The sequence below is a fragment of the Zeus faber genome (genome assembly GCF_960531495.2).
Source record: "Zeus faber genome assembly, chromosome: 4".
Classification (NCBI taxonomy): Eukaryota; Metazoa; Chordata; class Actinopteri; order Zeiformes; family Zeidae; genus Zeus; species Zeus faber.
The window spans coordinates 33,647,041-33,671,548 of NC_137191.1; the positions used below are offsets into that span (position 1 = coordinate 33,647,041).

Sequence of the window (24,508 nt, forward strand, 5' to 3'; positions counted from 1 at the left end):
ATCTGTATGCAACGGCATCTAGGACAGAGTTAGTCTGCAAGCGGAGTTCAAGTTCTCAACCTGCAATGCAATCTATTTAATTTAATTCTTAAATAGGAAAGAACTGCTGCAAAAACTCTGTCCTGTGGACGACATAATCACTACTCCATTAGGGGGAGAATCACCAGACGTGAGAGGTGAGACAAATAAGCACAGAACCAAACAACAACATGTACATGGAAAAAGCCCACGGAGCAACCCCCATGCCCAGCCCAAGGAGCATAACCCAGTCCCTGGGAGCGCGAGGAGACCCTGCACCCCTGAGGCGCGCACATACAACTCGGTCAAAGTACGATTTGTGTGCCAGTGTATGAGTTCTAGGCTATTATGAGTGGAATAAAAATGTCGGGATGGATGAGAAGCATGTCAGGGCAGAAGCGTGACGGGCAAGATATATACAAGATATAGACAATATCCCCACCCACAAAGCTCGCACCCCACCCGTCCCGCAAACCCTAGGCCCATTGTGTGGTGTATGTACTGAGTATGAGTTTTGGAACTGGGAGAGATAGGTGAAGCGCAACCAGATAAACAAACCCCACAAACCCGACCACACCATAGAACCAGTACCTGGAGGCATCCAACGCACATGGGCACAGAGCGGCCCATCTTGCGCCTCCGCCATGCCAGGCAGCCACCATCAGGCCCCTGGTCAGGCCCCCCACCCACAGCCTGCCCCTCCAGCAACGACAGGAGTCCCCCCCTGCCGAAGGAGACCATATGGGGAGCCCCACGCCGAGCACACCATGCTCAGGGCCCCGGATCACAGCACCAGACAAGATGTCTAACCGACACGATGGGCCATCTCGCTATCTAGCTCATATCTATTACTCGTGCCTCCCTATATTATCATCTTGTTTATATTTCAACCTCTATATCAATGAATTATCCTCCACATCTTGGCTTTTTCAAAGCAGTGACAACGGTCAGATGAAGTAGGCTGTGTTTTGAGTGTGATTTTTTTCTTGGGCATTTGTGTATGTGATTGAGAGAGGGAGATAGAGAGAGAGAGAGAGAGAGAGAGAAAGAGAGAGAGAGAGAGAGAGAGAGAGACGGTGTTGGCTGAAGAGGAAAGGAGGGATTGAGAGTATTTTGTGTATGTACGTATATATGACCTGATGCCTTGTGCATGTGTGTGTGTGTGTGTGTGTGTGTGTGTGTGTGTGTGTGTGTGTGTGTGTGTGTGTGTGTGTGTGTGTGTGTGTGCTTGTGTGCAACCTGATGATGTAGAAATGTCCTGCAAAATGAGCGGTGATATGTTATATAATTACATCATTGCAGGATATTCCTGCAATGACCTTGTGACCTTATCAGTTCGACACGGAGTGATATCTTACACACACACACACACACACACACACACACACACACACACACACACACACACACACACACACACACACACAGAGCCACTCACTAAATCTATGACTACACATTTACTTAGATGAACCCTGTATTTTTAGACTCCTAGTGCATTTGTCTGTGCCAAATGGGTGTGTGTGCATGTGTGTCTGTGTGTGTGTGTCTGTGTGTGTGTGTGTGTGTGTGTGTGTGTGTGTGTGTGTGTGTGTGTGTGTGTGTGTGTGTGTGTGTGTGTGTGTGTTACGACTGACTCCTGCTCTGTCCTGAACTGCCCTCCCCCCCTTTAACCTAAAAAGCCAAGCTTGATGTAGATGTCGGTGTGTGTATCTCGATCGTAAAAAATAGACACATATCTCATCAGACTTGTGGAAGGGCTACCTGTCAGTCACTGTCGCCCCAACTCTGTAGCTATTGCGTTACAACACAAATTATCTCCCTGCATCTCCAAAAGGACACTATCCTTTCTGACCCACAGCCCACAATTTAATCTAAACTGCCATTTTTTCCCCTCACCTAAAAGGGACATTTTATAAGTGTTTAATACTATCATCAACATGGGTATGTTTATTGGAAATAAAAAACAATGAAAACCAAAACAATGGCAAATATAGCTGCAGGCAGCAATACGCTGGGTCCAGAGTAGTTGGCCCTTTGTTAAATTCAACGGACGAGTGTGCCATGTTGGAACATCTCCGAAAGGTAATAACAATGACATATATATGTATGAGCCGCATAACTTTTATTATATTCACATATCCTACTGGAAAATTGTACCTTGACTTTCATTTTCTGCTTTAAAAAAATATCACACATAAAGATCAGATAGTGAGGATTTTGTGCCAAGGATCCCCCTCAAAAAAAATCCTCAGAATCCACATCACAGAACGTGAACGGAACGTGCATTAATGTGTCAAAAAAAATTGTGGCGTTAAAACAAATTTGTGTTGCATTGACAACCCTAATAAATATACAATAAACTAAACAATAAAGTAAAGTTAAATAAAAAACATGTCAATATATAATAAACCATGTAAACAATATATGTATAAAAATAACAATAAATAAACAATAAATATAAACCTAAAAAGTAACAAAACTATAAAATGACCTTAAGAATTGAACTACAATCAATTTTGTCTAATGTCAGACAGAATTGTCTACTCCTTACACACCGTTTCCATCGCCTCCTGTATGCGCCTGAATCTTACCTCATTTTAAGTCCACAGTGATGCTTAGAGGGGAAAGGCAAAAAACCTGCCACCTGCCCATATTGGACCAACAAGTTCACATAGTTGGCAGCACAAGTTCTGTTTATGGATTTGAACATATATTTTATTTAATTCTTATATTTTTCATGCGCTGTACTGTCAACTTCTGCGACTGTAACACCTCAATTTGCCCTGTGGTTGAGCGTAGTTGAATCTAACTATCAAACTATCTATCTTCTAATCTAACGATCTAACGTCTAATCAAACTATCTTCTAACTATAAAGGAAAGAATCTCTGTATGTCTGTGTGTCTGTATGCATGTCCTTCATTTATCTCAACAACCATTCATCCGATCTACTTCACACTTGGCGGGTGTATTGCTCAGGAACCCAAGGACGTGCAGTGTCGTCTTCAGGGCTCTGCGACTGAGTCACAAAGAGTCTCTTTGTGTATGACTTTAACCGAAAGTTTTATCTTCAATTGTGGAACACAGGACTGAATCATTGACATTAAATTGTGCCATTGAAATGTCTTAGAAAGTCTTACATTTTGAACGGGCATGCACTAGTATAACTTTAAAGGAAGGAATCTCTGTTCACTGTCTGTCCAATCTCTGTCTGTATATCCTTTGATTATTTCGACTGTTCATTCGATCTACTTCACACTTGGTGGGTGTATTGCTGGAGACTCAAGAATGTGCAGCGTCAAATTTGGGGCAATTAGAACACGCGACACATGTAATATCAATAAACTCTGAATAACAAGCCTGCTGCCACTCAGCGGGTTGGAGCTTCAGGGCTGCAACTGAATCACTTACCTCCGCAGTGCAGCACCTATATGTAGTCTGGTGTGCGTTTTTTCCCATGAGAAAGAATGTATTTTCCTGGTGTTTGACTTGAATCAAGTAATGTAGTCCTGTGAGAAACAGTGTATTTCCCCGGTGTTTGTGGTCCTGCGAGTGCGAGTCGCTGCGACTTAGGTGTGTGTTTTCCCATGAAAAAGAGTGTATTCCCCTATATTTTTCACCACGAGTCACCGCGACTTTCACAAGTGCAACCGGTATGTGCAGAAGTTCAGTGTGAAGTTGTTTGGCTGAGCGAATAGACATGTTTTGAATGGGCACTGCACTAGTCTGTTCAACACGATCAGACACACACACAAACACACACACACACAGACACACTTGCGCTCATTAATTAACCACAAAATCTCCTTCTATATATTTTTCATGCCTGTGAGTGACAGCTGTTGGTGTTTGCCAGTGTCCCGTGCTTCCCTCAGGGCTCGGGTGACACTCTGGTGGCTCAATAAATAACCACTAGAAAAACATTACGGTCTGACTGAAGGCTGAACTTAGTGGGGGTTGGGGGGGGGTCGGTGGTGCGTTTGAGAGGGAAGGTTCGGGTAGGATGATTTATGTCAAGTAAATGTATCTCTCACCTCTTCCATCATAGCAGCTGAAAGAGGAGATGATGATCAGGCCATTGGTGGTGGGTGGGTCGGTGAGAGAGGGTTCCCGCCATAACAGGTGGTAGATGAGGAGTCAAAACAAGGCCAAAATGCATTGTAAACATAAGTGAAGTATATGTAGGTGAAGTATTGCAAACAAACAAAAAAAATTGCAAATGAAACCAAAAGTATTGTTAACTGAAGTTAAGTACTGTAAACAAAAAAGTATATACTTGAAATAGTTGTTTTGAAGTCTGCAAGAAAATGTTCACCTTTTTGCATTTGCGATGTTTTCTGTGTTTACAAAACTTTTTTTACATGTACAAAACTTTTTTTGCGCTCACAAAACTAATTTCTTTGTGGCGTGAGAGCGGGGTTAGATGAGTGGGTATGTGAAGTCACCTCCTCTGCTGTCCTCCTATTGGCTCTGTCGGATGTCTCCGCCTCCGCTTTTCCTCCGAAAATCTTCCTGCAGGCACCCATATTGGATTTTCTCCAGTGAGCCCCGTCTACGTCTATAAAGGTTATAACAGTGAGATATATATGTATTAACTGTATAACTTTTATTATATAAACGTATCTTATGGGAAAATTGTAACTTGACTTTCATTTTCTGCTTTAAAACAAATAACTTCATTATTGAAAACCTGTCAGAACTTATTAAAAAAAAATTAGCAACTTATTATAGAAGGTATCAAATAATGTGTGTGTGTGTGTGTGTGTGTGTGTTTGTGTGTGTGTGTGTGTGTGTGTGTGTGTGTGTGTGTGTGTGAGCACGTTTTGTTTGTTTGCTTGTTTGTTTCACTGAGAAATGCGTGTGTGTGTGTATATACTATATATACAGTATATATACATATATGCTAAAATGCTTGAAAAGTTCTACAAAAAACGTGATCATTATTGTTGAAAGAGCTTGAAAAGTTGAGTGTATGCCCGTTTATTTGTGTGTGTGTGTGTCTGTGTCTGCGTGTGTGTGTCTATTGTGAAGTTGTACTGTATTTTTTGCCATACAGGGGTCGTACTTCAACAAACTTCTCTTCTCATCTCTTCTTATGGCAATATTTTACGACACGGTGCTTTGCGTGCTTTCTCCCATGTGCTTGCGCGCACATGGGAGAAAGTGTAAACAAAGATGGCGGAATTACTCATTAAATAGATTATCAAAATATTTGGCTGTCTGCTACCGCGCAGCGGCTTATGTTGCCGCTGAGCGGTGAAGTGAATTAAAGTTTACATTTGGGGTAAAGACGACCGTTCCTCATTCCCCATGTTCATATTCGGGCCGGACACTGGAAATTTGTCACCCACGACAAAATAGGGGCAATATCATGCTGAATTTGTGTAGTTTGATTACAGAAACTCTGAAAACTGTAATACGTACCTAACACAACTAAACTGGACCCCGTGAATTGCTGCCTGCAGCTGTATTTAGTGGTCCAGCCCTCCGGGAGTGCAGCAGGCTCCCATTATAAACACCAGCCTACCACACACAATCCCCCAGAGTACCACAAAGAACCGTTTGAGCACATATTCGACAATAAAACGTGCCAAACTCTTTAACCCCGGTATCCCATTGTGTCATGCCGCACCAGGGGGGAATTTCTATCAGAACATGTCGTCCGCAGGGCAACCATAGGCCATGAGCGGGCACACACTGGAGTCATTGAGCACCATTGTCGACCACGGGGCACCAAGGCTCGAGGCGCATACATATCGGACCAGTGCGGGCTCACGAGCACACGGCCAACCGATTGTGCACTACACCGGCACGTTTGCGGAACACCCAGGCTCGAAACATGGACCTCACGGGCCCGTGGAATAAGTGTGCATGCGCCCTATCCGGTGTGCATCAAGTTGCCGCTGCCGCAATGTGCAGCAGCTTGGCGCGCATGCACAATGGGTCTATGGATCTGGAAATCGGGCTACGTCAAGTTTGCTCGCCCCCCACCCACTTTCAAGGGAAAGATCGAATTGGTAGTCCCGGACAGTCAAGCAGAGGTTCTCACAAGAGAAATAGAGTCTCTGCTGGGAAAAAGGAGAAATACAGCATGTCCCAGTAGAGAGGGAGGCGCTAGGACACTACAGAAGATACTTTGTGGTCCCAAAAGAAGATGGGAATGCCAAATCCTGGACCTGCGGATGTTGAATAAACATCTGATGAAAATGAAATCCAGATGCTGACCACACATCAATCGGTCAGGTTTATGCAATCAAACAACTGGTTTGTGAAATTAGATCTGAAAGACGCATACTTTCACATCTCCAGTACAGGAAGTACCTACGCTCTGCCTTTCAGGGGAGAGCCGACAAGTTCCTCACGCTCCCGTTCGGTCTCTCTCTAGCCCCACGGGTCTTCATTAAATGTGTAGAAAAGGTGATAGCACTGCTACGCTAGCAGGGTATGGGAGTATACAACTACCTGGATGATTGGCTTATCTGCAGCCACTCCCAGGAAGGAGTCAGACAGGTGGCCAGATTCATTCTCACCCGGGGAGTCTGGGCTTCGCCGTCAACATAGAGAAGAGTGTATTTATTCCGATCCAATACACCCTTTTTCCAGGCAAAGAATTGGACTCGGTTTCCATGATCCGCTTATGCCCAGCCAGGGCTTAGGCCATTAAGTCATATGTGTTACAGCTCAGACCTGGACGCTCAGTGACATCACTCTTGTGTCAAAAACTGCTGGGCATGAGGACGTCAGCAGCCGAGGTGATACCCTTTGGCATCCAGCGAGCCAGTGTGGTATGTGACCATGCGTTTCAACCCAGTGAAGGACAAGCACCGCAGGGTAACAGTGTCACCGAGGTGCAAAAGGGCCTTGTCAGTGTGGAGAAGTGCATGATTCATTCGTGCGGGAGTGGGAGCTGGGGAGCGTTTCGTATCACTCAACCATCACCAGAACAGCCAACGGGCAGTGGACAACAACACAGGTGAAACACCACATAAATGTGTTAGAACTGCACACGGTGCTCTTCAGCACTTCCTGCCAGCCCTCAAGGGCCGACATGGCCTGCTCTGTACACAGAGCAGAACCTCCCCTCCCTCCAGACGGTCCACAGTCTTTGCTGCCTCAACCATGGGGCGGAACTATTGTCCAGGGGAAACCCTCAGGCAACAGACTGGCGCCTTCACCACCAGGTGATGGAGGAGATCTTGATGCAGTTCAGCCGGGCGGGGGTGGACCTGTTTGCGTTGCAAGGGCCGACGCCGTGCATGTTATGGTTCTCCCTTGGGGTGGACCAGACACTGTTGGGCGTGGACGCATTGACCCACCTGTGGCTAGAGGCACCAATCTACACTTTTCCCCCTGTGGCACTCATTCAGCTGGTGATGGACAGTGTGCAGGAGCACATACTGGCACTGCGGCTGGTGGCCTCTTATAGGCCTAACCATCCATGGTTTGCTGATCTGTGCGACATGAGTGTGGGCCCCTCATGGGAGCGACCTCTCTGGCGAGACCTACTCAAGCACCCATGCCCGGGCCTATGGCATCTTCGGGCCAGGAGAAGCTCCTGGCTTTGGGCCTCTCAAATGCGGTGGTTGCCGCTATACAGGGCACCAAGTTTCCCTCTACATGTTCCCAGTACACACTGAGGTGGCATATTTTTGCCCAGTGGTGCGAACAGTGGGGAGACGCTCCCTCCGACTAACCCATAGCGTCAATATTACAGTTCCTGCAGGAACTGTTTCCTGAGGGAAAAGCTACACTAAATGTCTATCTTGCAGCTATTTCCGCATTTCATGTGAGCTTGGATGGCTTCATACCAGGGAGTCACATTAAGCCGAGTACGAGCCGAGTAGGGGCCAAGTACAAGCCATGTATGGGACGAGAATGAGCCATGCATGGGCCAAGTATACGTAAACATTGCACAAAGCTATACATTAGGAATCATTTGATTAGAATGTAATATCTAAATATTAAGACTGTAGAAATGATGCAGGACTCATAACACTTTTATTAAAAATATTATACACAAACTTTGACTCAAAGTCACTTGGTCAAACATCATGCAGGCAGACTTCCACCGCGTCCGGTTCCTTGTGCAGGCAGTCTATGATGCCCTTCCGAGCCCAGCGAACCTCCATCTGTGGGGGAAGAGCGAGACACCTCCCTGTCCCCTGTGCTCCGGAAGAGGCTCCTTGGAACATCTCCTCAGCAGCTGCCCAAAGTCCCTGGCTGATGGTCGCTACCGTTGGCGCCATGACCAGGTTCTGAAAGCAGTTGCTGAGAGCATAGCCTCGGCCATCAGCACCAGCAAACACCATCATGCTCCGAAGAAGGCAGCCCCCTTCATCAAAGCTGGAGAGAGACCCCGGGCATGTCCACAGACAACAACAGGACTCCTCCACACAGCCCCTGATTGGCAGTTGCATGTTGACCTGGGAAAACAGCTGAGGTTCCCCCAGCACATTGCATCAACATCTCTCCGGCCAGACATGATCATCACCTCTGAGGCTTCAAAACACCTGATCATGCTGGAACTTACAGTGCCCTGGGAAGAGCGCATTGAGGAAGCCAACGAAAGGAAACGTGCCAAATATCAGGAACTGGTGGAGGAGTGCATGGGCAGGGGCTGGAGGACATTCTACGAGCCAATAGAAGTTGGCTGCAGAGGCTTTGCAGGACGCTCTCTCTGCAAAGTCCTAGGCCGTTTGGGCGTGACAGGGGCGGCCAAGAAGAGGGCCATTAAATCCGCAAGCGAAGCCGCAGAGAAAGCCACGAGGTGGCTGTGGCTCAAAAGGGCAGATCCGTGGGTTGCTACTGGGACGCAAGCCGGGGCATGATCAACCCCGGCTGGGTCACCTGGGGGAGGGTGTCTGATGTTGCGTGGCCCGAAACACCCAATGATCTCAGGATACATCACTAAAGATGCGTCCCAGTGCATCCAGGAGATGTTTCTTTCAAGTTATTATTGTATTCAACTATAAGCGCACCCCCCTGCCGGGGCTCAGAGCGATGCCAGGGGGGGCGCTGTGACCCCGGGTAACATGCTTTTTTTGCCGCAGGTAGGGTTTTTTTTGCACGAACAAAAGCACAGCTGGAGAGCAGGAGATACGAAGGAGATACGAAGTGCAGATAACAAACCCTTAAAAGTAAGAAAAATATTTAACAGGGATGAAAAGAAAGGTGGAGAGAGACGGAGATAATGAGAGAAACGTAAAAAAGTCTCGTAAGTTTTTTTTTTGTTTTTTTTTTCAGCGAAAACGTGCCGAATATTGCCAACAATCGTCCCGCTTTGTGAATGCTACTTCAGTAACCAGCAAGCACTGTTAGCATCATATAAGGTGGCGTACCAAATTGCTCAGTGCAAAAAACCCCACTCCATAGCAGAGGAGCTGACACTGCCTGCAGCATTAGACATGGTCTCTGTCATGCTGGATGACGCAAGTGCTGCAAAAATAAAAACTATCCCTCTGTCCAATGACACTGTCGCCAGACCTACATAAATTACATTGCTAATGATCTTTAACAACAGCTGGTAGATAAACTTAAAGACAAACGTTTTGCCTTACAGTTCCATGAAGCAACTGACAGCAACAAAGACTGTTTGTTTATCGCTTATGTACGTTTTGACATGACAAACTCCCTGTGTGAGGATCTACTTTTTTGTAGATATGTCAGAGATAGAGCCACAGCTGAAGAGCTATTCAAAATGCTGGACTGCTTCCTGACTGAGAATGGGCTAAAGTGGGAGAACTGCTTTGGTGTTTGCAGTGATGGTGCACAGACCGTGGCAGGGATGAGAAAAGGACTTTGGGCACTCATCAATAAGGCCTCACCTAATGCGGAGTGGACACACTGTGTTATACACAGAGAAGCACTGGCATCAAGGCACCTTTCCTCTGAATTAAGTGAGGTTATGACTGACATTGTAGGTGTAGTCAATTTTATAAAGACCAGACCACTAAAAACAAGAGTCTTCTCTGCTATCTGTGAGGAGATGGGAGTTGAACATCAAGCTGTGCTGTTTCACAGTAGTGCCAGGTGGCTGTCACAAGGAAAAGTCTTGTCCCGAGTTTTTGTGTTTAGAGAGCAGATAAAAATGTTTTTGCAGCAGGAGCACAAGTATGACCTCGCAGAAAAATTTAGTGATGAGAACTTCCCAGCAAAACTGGCCTACCATATTTGGAAAGCTAAATGAACTAAATCTACAGCTTTAGGCGAAAGAAAAACACCTCCCTCAGGTCACAGACAAGATCAGCTCTTTCACTTGAAAGCTTGCATTGTGGGGCAGGCGACTTGATGAAGGAAATACTGATTCATTCCAGAACCTGCATGAATTTGTTGACACTACTGACTATGATGCCACCTCAGTGATTCCATATATTAAGGAGCATATTTCATCACTGAGGGGATTCTTTAAAAAGTACTTCCCTGAAAACAGTTCCCAATATGACTGGGTGAGAGATCCTTTCAATGCACCAGCTCCAACTGGTTTCAGCTCTGCAGAGGAGGACCAGTTCATTGATATGACGTCTGACTCCACATTGAGACTGAGGTTCACATCGCAGACACTGAGTGAATTCTGGCTGAGTGTAGAGAGGCAGTATCCACTCTTAGGGCAGAAGGCCATGGGCATTCTTCTTCCTTTTGCAACATCTTATCTTTGTGAGACTGGCTTCTCTGCTGTTGCTGCACTGAAGACCAAGTACAGGTTCCAGCTAAACATTGAGCTTGAGCTGAGATTGCAGTATCATGCTTCAAACCCCGCTTTGAAAAGCTGTGCACTGCAAAACGTGCTCATTGTAGCCATTAATCCTGACTTCCTCATTTTGATAAAAAAAAATCAGCACAAATTGTTTTATTCATTTTTGTTTTATAGGTCAAAGTGTTTTATATATTGTGCTCCTGAGTTAATGTTGCTGATCAATTTGAATTTATTATTATTTATTGATTATATTTTATTTTATTTTTCAGTATCAGATGGTTCAAAGTGTTTCATATATTCTGCTCCTAAGTTAATGTTGCTGATCAATTTGAATTTATTATTATTTATTGATTAAATTTAATTTTATTTTTCAGTATCAAATGGTCAAAAAAATTTTACAATTAAAATAAGGATTGAATTTTTTTTTTCAATTTCAGGGAATTTGATGCACTTTAAGTCTTTTCTGATACAGACTAAAAAACAAAGTAAATAAAGTTATTCTTTGTTGTAATTTGATCCATATTTCTTTCTTTTTTCTTTTTTTGTTTTCTTTAATGTAAATAAGGATACAATGTTATCCAGAGGTGACTTATAACAATTTTATAGACAAATGATACTATTTACAGTCGCGGCAGAGAGTTGGGGGGGGTGCAAAATGTTTACTTCTTCTGAGGGGGGGCGTAACAGAAAATAATTGAGAAGCTCTGCCTTACATCAAAACACAATCAGCTGTTAACTAAAAACCTTTATAAACAAGCAGACATTGACTGACTTAGGCGGACTTGTCAACTGTATTGTTTCGTCAAAGCAATCTCAGATTCAGATTCAGATTCTGGCTTCCTCTGTTTGCTGATGGCTCCCGCTGTCCTGTGATGGATCAGTTAATCTGCTTCTCCGCTTTCTCCCTCCATCTCTGACTGAGGCCAGCTGCATCCACGTCTTCGCATACCTTTCCATCTCATCATCAGAAGCTTGTGCATGTTGATGCCGCACAGCAGCTTTGAAACAAAAGACAGCAAGAAATTATTATAAATTATTGGTAACCCTTATGAGTTTAGACTTGTTTGCACATTTGTTTTAGGTATGGCTATCATATTTTGTCTCCCTTTGTAATACCAAGGAAATAGTTCCTTAACAGTATGACATGTTGAAGCATGTCCCTGAAAAATTGTCTCAGCCCCAAGAGCAACTGCTTTACACATTAAAACACATTTAATCCCTTCTTACCCATGCAGTAGCCCTTAAAGCAAACTTACTGACGATAATGCCTTTAAGGGCAAGGGGTCCAAATGCCTGTTTCCCATTTGCCCCTTTCCAGTTTATCTTCATAGTCAGGCCATTAGTCAGAGCTTTGCAAGGACCCCCCAGACAATGTATTTTCTGTCAATCCTCCACATACTGTAAGAGATGTGATCTGAAAGACAATACAGTTGTATGTTATCAAGTCAATAATGGTTAGAGTACAGTATATTGATTAAGTTATGTAATTTGTACTCAAAAAAAGCATCAGAATATTACAGATTCCTCAATTTACACCATTGTTAGAATGTGTACAAATGTACTATGTGCTACTATGCATCATACCAGACTGTCTTTTATTGTCAGTCTGATTGCTCAGCAACCATCCCCTCGAGAATCTTGAAGTTCCCTAGTAATATATATAAAAAAAAATAACAACAAGCAGGAAGCAGTTGAAAACATTTCATGACAAGGGCTCCTCTCCTGTGTCTGTGTGGGGATGGGTGTTTTACCTGTTGCTCGTTGATTGCTCTGACGGGCAACAGGGATATAGCCACCCTGATCCCAGGCCCAATTACCCAGACCCAAGACAGGTGTGGCTGCTTAAACCACAACTATCCCGACAACACATACCTGACATAGACTTCATATGTGGTAGATGTGGCTTAAGGATTCTCTCCTCTCAATTGCCTTTTTGCAGCGTTCCATGGAACTATAGAGGGGCCAGTAGCACATGCCATCACGGAGCCAAGATGTAGGAACAACCTGTCTCCTTGTTCCCATTGGAAATTAAGTCCAGGATAGGAAGCTTTCTGTGTAAAATTTGGAGAAAGCTATATGTTAGATTGCAATGTACTACTGTGACATTCAGGGGAGCTAATTGACAATGAATGGATAGCACCACAAATAGCACCATGAATTGCGTATCGATTTGCAGCCGCGATCTGTGCCGTCTTTGTGTCAGATTCACAAAAGATATTGCACTAATGGTATGCCATATGATTTGGACACTTTTTGCAAGGCTTAGTTGCATAGAAAGGGGGCAATTTTGCAGCAAATGTATGAATAATACCTAATTTTAAGTTATGTGCAAATAGCGCCCGCACACCGAGGCGCGAAATGATATTTCTAACCAAACAATTGTCTTATAACTTGTGCAACAGGAAATTGTGGGGACCTTACCATTTTTTAAATTTCACCTAAGAAGTTTTTGAAAGGGAACCTTGAGATACTATCCAAGGAACCGTGTCGTTTGACATCATCATTGAGGCCATGTACAGTGTACACAAAGATAAGTTTTCCATATAAAGATAAGTTTTCCATATAGCTGATAATAATAAATAATGAGATAAACTAATCACAACGTAATCGCTGTGAACAAAACGCTGAGGCTTCAGACCACTCTGAGCCTGAGCATGAGCTGACGTCAGCTCGTCACATATATTTTTATCGGCTCCATCGGATCCACTGTAGGTTTCTCCAAACAAAACCAAGAAAAATTGTGTGTTTTCATTGCAGATGTATTTATTTAATTTTATTTTCCGACGTTTACATGAAACTAAAAATCTCCACATGCAAGAGTCCTGGTACTGTGTCCATGTCTCCTTCAAGTTTAGAGAACGGCAGCGAAAGTCTGAACAAACTTTTAAATGAGGCCTTGTAGATCTCATATGAGTGAAGAGAGAGAAGCAGTGGATTGCTTATATCTCACCTAAAATTTCTTCAGACACAGATTTTGGTGGACTGATAAGGTGAAATCAGTAAAATTTACGAAGTGAATACAACAAAAACATGGAAGCCATGCTAAAACACTATTGGCTCACAGAACCTGGAACTTGTGCTCAAACCCCATTGGCTCACAGAACTCGTGGCCTCAGAAGGGTGGCTCCACCTACCAAAACAGAGGATCAGGGAGACAATGGATTTAGAGGTACGTCAGAATGGCTCTAATGCATTATCTGTGTGAGTGGAATTTGTCCTCAATGTCTTCAATGTCCTCAATGTCCTCAACATCCTCAACATCCTCAAAGTTCTCAATAATCTCCCTGTCGATGGCAACATTCAAGATTCAAGAGGTTTATTCGTCACATACATATACACACTTTCATACATATATGCAGTGAAATGTCAATGCAACGCACAATATGTTCTAGACTGAACACAATAGCTACCTAAAAAGTTTCTACTTGACCAACTAACTGATTCCTAAAACGCAATGCAGTAAGTAAGTCGAATAATATACAATAAAATAAAATAAGAAGTCAAAGATAATGCAGAGTGCGGGTACAAAATATAAATAAAGGGAATAGACTTATGTATATGGGACAGACTATTATGTATTTACAGATATGTGCATTAAAGTGGCATGTGAGTAAAGTGAGGTAGTGTGTGTGGAGATATACAGTACAGTATACAACAGTACGGCACAGCAATACAGTAACACTGAACAGAACAGCAATACAGCACACTATGCAGTAACCCAGCACAGTGATACAGTATGCAGTACAGTATGCAATACATGTTCTAGAGGACATGTTAATGGCTGCTTGGCCGATCTTATGAACTGTTCCCTCAGTTTCAAGGAGCGCAGTAGTTTCTGCACATACCGACACGACTTTCTGTGCATGGCTGCTCGCCGCTTAAATTTAGCAAAGCGATCCATCTCATCTCATCTCTTGGTTCTGAAAGTTCTAAAAGAACACAGACATATTCTAAATTATTGTAGTGAAGCCTGTGAAATTGGTGTCTTTATAATCCCTGTTTTAATAGTTGTGTTAATCTGACTTGATAAACAGTCACTTAATATTTATACTTACATTGAGTAGTACCTGTCACGGTTCAACTGGCAAGAATCACAATCAGAATCAGAATCAGAATGGGTTTTATTTCGCTAGCAACATGTGCATATACTAGGAATTTCTTCTGGTGAGGTTTGGTGGACTCCAGTACAACCCGTAGCATACAAAATATTAATAGCTTAACAATCCCAACAAAGGAGAATAAAAATAAAATAAAATAGGATCAACTTAAAAATGTAATTGCAAGAAAATGTCAGATATATACAAATGGCCAAAGATACAAAGCAGAAAAGTCAGATATACAACGCAACGCTACAATTGGCTGTGATACTATACTATGCACAGGATACATTACTGTTATGATATATAGGTAGAAAATTGTTATATTAATTATTACTATGTGCTAACTTTCTTATTACAGTATGTTCAGTGTAACATCAGTGTTATTGGATGGACAGTCCATGTACATTTTTTCACAATAACTTGTGGTGTAAAAGCAAGTAGACTAGAACTTTTTGTACCAGTGGGAAATATGGAGAAAAGCTAAACTATTCAGGGAGCATTAAATAACACCTGGCCAAACAGTACTGTGATAACTAATGTCCCCCAAAAAGCTGCTTTGGCACCGCAATAAGCCAAGTACTAAAATAAAAAAAAAAGGTTTGGATCATAATTGCAGCAAAAGCACATCACATTCAATTGAAACGGGAGATGCCTCAAGGATTAGAGTGGTCTCAAACTCAAAAAACCTGGGGGCCACTGGCCAGGTTGTCTTCTTCTAGGGGGGCCATGTTGAACTTCAAGGGAAAATCGGAATTTTTTTTGTTTTGTTTTGTTTTTCTCCTGTACATTAGTGAATTGCCCCACAATCCTGTTAGAAATAGCTCTTTTATGATGTATTTAATTCAGTTTCATATTTGAAAACATTAAGTACATTTGTGTATATTAGTTAAGCATTGTGATTAGAATTTTCTTTTATCAATATATTACCACGATGCCAAATGAATTTTTTTGATAAAAGGACAGCACTACTCCAAGTTTATATATTTCTCAGCGTTTCTGTTATTACTGTATGTTCACTCCCTCTGGATCAGTGGTTCTCAACCAGTCTAGCCTCAGGATCCAGATTTGATTGGACCCAAAAATTATTAAAGATTTGAACTATTCCATTACATTTTAGAAAATTAATAGTGTCGTAACCCACAATGCTGTGATGCATATTAAAAAGAAAGGAAACAAACAAAATGTCCAATAAGGGCAAACATTGTTTCGTTAAACAAACAAGCCATTGAAGCAATAGCAACTTATTTCCCTAGCTTCCAAAATATTGTTTTATGTAGAGGGCAAAAAAATAATGCATCTAATCGAATCGAATCGAATCGAATCAAATCAAATCTAATCCAATACAACAGCTTGTCATATATATTTTGAGTTGTTCAAGGACTGTATTAGGAAAAATCTGTAAAATGTATTATAGTCCTTTTTTATGGTATTTATTATATTTTTCTTTTTTTAATTTTACCTTTACAGATGCGTGCACCATGTGTATATTGAATACAAGCAAAAAAGAATATTCAACTCCAAAAACATGAGAAATTAAATGCAATCGCAAAGTCATTAAACATGGACGTGCAATCAAACCAATATTGAAGCTGTACGGTCGTAGCAGAAGCAAAACAAAACAAAGGCACGGGAAACAACATCACTAAGAATAAAGAGATTTATAACATAATAAATGAATTACAAACACAATGCAAATAAATTGAAAGAAAAATGATAATACATACAAGTTGATAAAGTAGATACATTAGTTGTAAAGAACAATGAAATCAATATTTAATAAAATAATAAATTAGCATTCTGTGATTCTCTTAATACGTTGGTGTGGTAATCAATCAGGCCTAGAAGTTTACTGTTATTGCTATTTAAATAATCGATTTCACCATCGTGAATGCGTGTGCAAACTAAATTAAAAAAGTGACCCAACTCTTTTGGAATTTTTTTGTGTGTGAATATAAAAAATGTCCGTGGCGATGAGAAAGCCAATCAATCTCAAACACACTCCAGCTCACCGCAAATTGTGTGGTCTTGATTTAGAAATTGGAATTTAAAAAAATGATTTGATTTAACTCAATTTAATAATAAATCGTAATTTACACAACATATCACATACATGAAAAACGATAAAAAAAAATAAAATAAAAATCCCAACGGGTTCTCAGAATGTGTATTCGAGTTCTGATGCCGATCGACCGTAGCTCCGCTTCGCCTGAATCTCTCTCCCTCTCTCTCTATCGATTAGTCAGCCTCGACTGACGTAACTGACGGGCTGGATCGCATCGCAGGCTTCTCGGAGAGGACGAAAACATTTCCCGTTTACATTTTAAGACTCGCATCAACGAAACTCTGTGAAAGGTAGTCATTCAAGCTTCTTAAAAAAAAAATAGCGTTACGTGGTGATGCTGATTGTCGTTATCACCTAAAGAAAACGGGTCTTTTCTGCAGCACCGCGGCAAAATGGCCGTCGTGCTGGGTAACGTTAGCCATATCCACGTCTCTATAGGCAAACCCGGATTAAAGTGTTATTAATCTCCGTTTGTACGTTGCATTCATGTTTTAGCAGTCAAACAACGAGAGTACAGTTTGCAGTTATCCGTGCACGCTATTGTGTCTATAACTCTTAAACTTAGACTGAGAGTTTGCCATTCTAGGCTCTGTGTAGCTAACTAGGCCTGTTTGTTTCGGGACGCCATGTTTCGATAGACGGATACGTTATTCGTCTCCGAGGGAAAATTCCGGTGTAACAGACGCTCACACCAAAAAAAAAAACGGGTAATAATAATTAATATTAAAATGGCAATCTGCAGTGAACCTAAAAACTAACAAAAAAACAAAATATACAATGAACCAAAAAAGAAAATACAATAAGCATGTATCAACAAATCACACTGTCAAAAATAGTCATGCAAGTTATGGAATTATGCACGTTTACTCTTATATTCCTAAAGTAGATGTCAAGGTTTATGCATGTATGTTAGGATATTTTTTTAAGATTTGAAACCCTTTCAAGGCCTATTTTTTCCCTCATGAGTAGCCCCAACGACTAATGGCTGTGAACTATATCATCATGAAGATTTTGTTTCTGTGCACATATTCCCTCTGTCTGTGCTAGTGATGTACTAGTGGCATACTCAGTGTTTGGTTGTCCAGACTCAAAGCAAGAGAGGCAAGGAATCATATGGTGGAAAAGGGGGTGTACTGTTTTTTTGTATTTTGTGTTAATTCAGAATTCAGATCCACAATAGGCTCCTATACAGTATTTTGGGAACATTCACTTTGTTTGTAATACATGGTCATGTACTGTAAAATGCAAATACCCCTGTAAATTGTGTGGGTATATGTTGTGCTAATAGTAGTTTTGCATGGAGATCATCAGGCTAACCCCTTCATCTTTGGTTTGTGGTGTGTGCGCATAACAAACTAGACGTGAATTCAGCCATATAGACTATAAACCATAACAGGGTTTATCTTGTACCTAACATTGCCTTTATAATTTTGAATGTTACCATCAATCTTTTAATTTGATTTCAGGCTATAGTTAAGCTGGTGAGTGGTTGTAGACAAAAATATAGTTTTGATTTCATTTTCAATCTGTCACAGTGGATGGTAAGTTGGATAGACTCTTCAATTATGATAATAGTCTCTAATAGAATATAATTTGCCTACTTCAAATTGGATGAATAAGGCATATTGTATAAGATGCTTGCGTGATGCTTCAAACTGTGCTTCAAAAATTTTGGCAAACACAGGTTATAACATTGCTATTGTTTCAGTGGGTGCTTTGGAAGCATAGGTTTGGCAAAAAGCAAGACCTCACTTGGCTATCAGGAGTTGTAATGTCTCTGAGTGATTCACAATTGTTGCATAACATTACTTTGCTTTCCCATCCTGCAAAGTTTGGTGGACATCAGACTTGTTGAAGATGCTCTCAATGCTGATGGAATTTATCTCCGCTGTGAAAATGGAATCTCCCTGAAAAGTAATTTCTTAAGCAAATCAAAGAAGCCTTTCTGCTGTAACATTCTAATTCTGCTCTCCACCTCCCAGCCTTGCTGTGCTCACAGACAGTCATTCACAGTTCCTTCCCAGCCTCCAGTTGTGCCAGGGAGGAAGCTTTGGTGCTGACTGCAGCACCAGAAGAACCCAATTATCGTTCGGACCTGCCACCCATGCTGCCGTAGTGACAGCTCTCCAATTGGCTCAGATAGAGGCTCAGGCCCAAATAGCCCTGCAGCAGCTCACAGTCCTTGCAACCTTAACCGCTCGCAACCAGAGTAATCTTGGCAACCGCTTTTCTCCTCACCAAATCTTCCTGAATCTTGCCCATAGTCAACAGGCGCCCCACGTGGGGTTAAATACGGCAACTGGTAACAGGAACTACACAACTTCACTTCACTATCGCTCATCTGCCATGTATCACCAGCACTCGCAGCAACAGGGGCCACCACAAACCTTTGCTAACAGGCCTCATCTCCAACCACAACCCAATCATGGGCAGCAGAGTCGCTCCGGCACCAATATCATCTCCCAGGTGCTAGGCTTTCAGTTCCCTCCTCCCACCCAACTGCCTGACGAGCTAGAGTCAGCCTTGGCAATCAGGGGCTCCAGGGACATAGACCACCGGCGCATGGACCACATTAACCAACACCAGAACTGCCATTCATCTGAGCCAGGCGGGTACAGTAACAACCCAGCAGGGCTTGCCCCTGAAAACCAGCCAGGCAACCAGCAAGGAATAGACTGGTCAAATTACCAGCAGCCCAGCAAACTGTTTGCCACACCCACATCTAGTGCCACCCACCAGCCTGAACGGCACCAGCTACCTGCACATCAGCAGCAGCCTCAGAACATGCAAAAATGGAGTGCCTCAGACTCGCCTTCTCCTCAGGCTCAGGGCTCCCAAGCAAGAGTTCACAGTGGCAACAGCTCTCTGGATGTTCAGAGTTTGTACACCCCGGAGAGTGCAGGAAGTATCCTAGCTAGCTTTGGACTATCCAATGAGGATCTGGAGGTGCTGAGTCACTACCCCGATGATCAGCTGACGCCTGACACCTTGCCTTTCATCCTCCGCAACATCCAAGTCAACAAGTCACGCAGCGTCCACAGCATGCCTGCATCCCGTTCTTCTCCTCCAGTAAGCACAGGCCGTTCAAGTTCGCCAGAAGTGCCAAGCCTCCTTAGTGTCACCCAAACGGCGGGTAAGGTCATCGACTACGGCCATGCCAGTCGGGCGACAGAGGAGAGCAGCGGCAGGGAGAGTTTCAAACGAGAGCAACTATCCAGGGACAGAAAGGTCCAGAGGGTGTACCAGTCACCTCCCACGTCTGCTCACAAACATAAAGGCCATTTACATGACAGGCGACAGGTGCATTTGGGACCCCCAGAGTCAAACAAGCACGGCGACCTGGACTACCGGCGCCTCGGCAACGATAGCCGCAAGGCCAAAAGGTCCCCAGCTGGAGACTTTGCACCTTCATCCAAATCTCACCGGCCAGATCGTGATTACAGGCGCGATGGGCATGAGCAAAGGACTACGTCGGAACTTCAGAGTAAGACTTTGTCCTCTTCCCGGCGATCTTCCCCGTCAACGCCACACGGCAGCAAGAGGCTACCCACACCCACCATGATAAGTGATTTCTCAGCGGAGCCGCCAAAGGTCTTCCCCCATACCTGCTCCCTGTGCCACATACAGTGTGATCAGGCTGAGGTGAGTGCGAACATGGCCCAAAGGGTCAACTTTTTAAAGGGATTTCTTGAGATTCTATGCTCGGTCCTTTTGGAATTTAGATATGTTTTTACAATGACACCCTTAATATATTCCTCATTTAATCCAATGGCAACTGATTGCGCTGAGTTAACATGCTAGCATTTGTCTAGAGGCTTCTATCGGATTTAATGAGGAATGCTAGAATGAAAAGCTTGTGTCTGATTATATTTTGTGTGAATTTGATTGAAATCTTGACGTGTCCTTTTCTGCCAGTGTTGTGACAAATGCACTTTAAAGACAAATAGGATGAGAATTTTGTCAAGGTGCAACTTTTAATGACCAACACAGCTGATGTTGTGTCCCAATGTTGATTAGCGAGAAAAAAAAATCAATAAAAGCTAAGATTGTACCTTATGTCACAAGTACGAGCTAGGTGACAAAATGTACAATGCTGTGAAAATTAATTTTCTTCCTATGTATCAAATTATCCAACTGTTTTTTTTAATGCACATCGGAAATTAAATAGTATTGTTTTGATGTTTTTTTTTTCACGTTTGACATTTGAAGCATGTTCAAAGAAACAAAAAGCTCCCAAAGCTTTTGGCAGTGTATGTTATACAGGGTAAAAAGTGTAGGATAAACACCAAGTACCTCAGATTAGCCTTTTGGATCGGGGTTGTTCGGATGAAGATTCAGTTCTACTTTGTGGGGAGAATGAACAATCTTCAGGGATACTTTGGAGTTGTCGGAGCTTTCCACAACAGTTTAGCCGGTTTTATGTAAACCTACAGTTAAGTCGCAGAAAGCCGATGGATAAATGCAATGCCGAATTAAAGTAATGATGATGAAGATCAGTTTAATGGTTCATAGATGGTAAAACCCGCCAAAAATAGGATATTTATTCAGAGCATACGAAAGACAAGATGATCACATTGTCCCAAAAGATAAACTAGTCCATTCGTTACAGTGACTGAGGAAACAAAAATAGCCAGCAAAATCAGGGGCCTGGTATGGAATTTTCTGGTTTGGACATGTTAAAGGAGCAATGTGTGCAATTAGTGGCATCTAGTGGTGAGGTTGCAGATTGCAACAAACTGAATACCCTTCGCCTTCCAACGACCTAGGAGAAGCTATGGTGGCTATAAGCTAACATTTGCGAAGTAATGCTAAAAAGCTATTTTAATTGAGGCGTTTTGTCTGATAGCGAGATAGTGTTAGCGGGATACATATTTTATTATCCATTTGCAAAGACCAGATAGACCACCCAGCAGAGTTTCTGTTAGAAAAAATTGGTGCCGGTCAACGTGCCGAGAGATTTCAATTTCCTGGACAAATGGGAGAAATTCTGGTCAAATATTATCTGTGTTTATTGAGTTTAAAAACAATTAATATGCAGGCTACATAGAGTGACATCATCATGTAGCATGTATAATATTTTGAATTGAATATTAAAAATAAAATAAGTCCCCTCAGTTAAGCTATTTTAAAAATAAATAAGTAAATATTATGAAATTAATAATTAATCAAATTTCTGTTCGTGAACAATAAGCAACAGGTGCAGATACTTAAATACACGTTTCACTAAAATAAAAAAAATGTGGCAAGTTGGTCTAAATTAAAAAGTTTGTGTTGTGCGTCTTCGTTGGGACGCTCCATCAACATCTTTTACACACTTAATTTTTACTGTCTGCTTTGCGTCGGAACTTATTTATCCCAAAAAACGCAGAAATATCAATGTATGTGTCCCTGTTGTCAACTATACATCTTTCTGTTTCTGTTTTGTTTTCGTGTGTGCTGTGTTTACAATGCAACCTGTCCATTTGGGAGGGGCGGGGCTTATATATATATATATATATATATATATATATATATATATATATATATATATATATATATATATATATATATATATATATATATATAACAAAATATGATTGGTCAGAGCTGAAAGGTCAGCTTTAAATCGTCACAAACTGATCGGCTTTCCGTTGCAACTTGCTGAGGAAATGAACAGATCTGTGGAATTTTTTATCAAAATGATCAAGTAAATTTTATTTTGACATTGAGTAAAAACAAATGGCGATAATTCTCATTTAATCGCCCCACAGTTATTCAAATTGTGCTTATTTTCACCGGACATTATAACTGGAGAGATTTAAATATGTCGGACAGATTTCCCTGGTAAAAAAACAGCAATTACCGCATCACGGAAACGCTGCCACCTAGTTACGTTAGGGAGGTTAGAGGAAGGGGAAGAGTCAGTGTGTGGTTTGTCTGTTCTGGGCTACTTTAGAAACATGGCGGTGCAACATGGTGCCCTCCCGTGGAAGGGAGGACCTGCTCCCTATAGATTTAAAGGGCTCATTCTAAGGTAACAAAAAAGCAATAATTCTTGTTTTAATGGGATTATACACTAGTTCGAACATACTTATGTTCTCCGTTCTTCTAGATGCCACTACATTTTACACACCGGTCCTTAACTATAGTATAGAATAAATAATTTGCTCTCAAGGATATTTATTTCTGTGCTTTCGGGATTTGTGGCATTTGGCACTCCTTGCTGTCATAAATGTCTTACTAAGATACGGTAGAAAATACTTAAAATATTCCAAATCGAAATAATCCAAATATTCTGTATCTACTTCCATTTCGTTCTGCCATAGAAGTATTGTCTTATACACCCCAATTCCTATTGACTAATATAATTAATGTAACGTTTTGCAATACCAATAACCTGAAATGGCTCAGCAACATTTCAACCTCTCCCTCTGGGTTTTTAAGGATTACTAGACACCAACCATAAAAAAAAGATTGTGATGAAAAATGAGTGTTGTGCAGCTGCTTGTAAAATCATCTGACAAATATTCATACAATATAGAAAAACTTCATTTATCGTAAGCCATTTTCCAGCTATTCAAGGTGTATTGCTTTGATATATTATACTAGATGGTATGCTAATTTGTTGCCTGATAATGAGTGATGGTTGATGTCAAGCTGTCAGTTCATTCCGCAGCTTCTGCTGTTTGTGCAGCATCACCTCGACCATGTGTGCATCTGTTATATGTGTATTTGCAAGACCATCCTAGCACAACCTGGAAATGCTTTGATCCTTTATATTTTAGAAACTTCAGAATATTGAGGAATGAGAGAAAGGTACATGTTTTCAGGATGAAGATTTTTGAAGAGCATGGCTCTTATCTCTTCTATTGGAGATGGTGTTTTTATGCAGATCTATTTCAGAATGACAGCAAAAAATGCAATGTGTTGGTAAATCCTCTTGGCATATACAGCGGTTTTGAGAAAATGAACTCATTGCTAATCTTATCATAGATGGCCTGATGCAAGAAATTATATTACTGCAATTATATAGCCAAACGAGCAAGAATTAAAACAGTGAAGACTGAAGTCAATCTGTTAGGTATATTCCTCCATATAAGAAAACATTTACGTATTTTCCAGGTATGTTTTAGACATCACTTCATCTGAAAACAGTGACATGCAAAATTAAAAAATCGTGCTCTTCATTTGCGCGTGTGTACACGGGAAGAGTAATTATTTTCAAGGTTTGCTTCTGTCTACTTCTTTCTGACAGTGACATTCCCGTGTCTGTTCTGTTTTTTTTTTTCTTTTTTCTTTTCTTCCTCAGGATTGGAACGACCACGTCAATACTGTCAACCACACTGCTGCCTGCAGAGACTTGCGCAACAAGTGAGGAGGCTTTGGAATCGTGTTCTACACCTTGCAGAAACTGCAAGGATGATGTCGAGGCGGTTTTTGTTTTTGAAACGCTTTTTGTACAGTAGTACCCCGTTTTTCCAACTCTTGCGTATCGAACTTTACCAACCAAATGAACCACATGGTTGTTTTGGTCGACAGTGGCTGCAAAATTTTTAATTAAATTGCAAATGCTATTGATGTAGGCAAATTTTTAATGCATAATTCGTTGAACTAAACACTTCGAGTCGAGGAAAATGATGTTCTACTCTAGTTTATTT

General features: G+C 41.8%; 1 protein-coding gene across 3 annotated transcripts in view; it reads left to right on the forward strand.

Moving 5' to 3' along the window:
* The first annotated feature begins 16,974 nt into the window (after positions 1-16,974).
* LOC307229710 (uncharacterized protein) overlaps positions 16,975-24,508 on the forward strand; it is a 33,288-nt gene continuing 25,754 nt past the window's right edge. For 2 of the 3 annotated variants that reach the window (XM_079999759.1, XM_079999761.1), the window contains exons 1-3: positions 16,975-17,161; positions 18,703-20,513; positions 24,160-24,221. In XM_079999759.1, coding sequence (XP_079855885.1) covers positions 19,218-20,513; positions 24,160-24,221 — 1,358 coding nt within the window. In that variant the 5' untranslated portion in view covers positions 16,975-17,161; positions 18,703-19,217. The remainder of the gene's footprint in view (positions 17,162-18,702; positions 20,514-24,159; positions 24,222-24,508) is intronic. The other variant, XM_079999760.1, reaches the window with a different exon arrangement.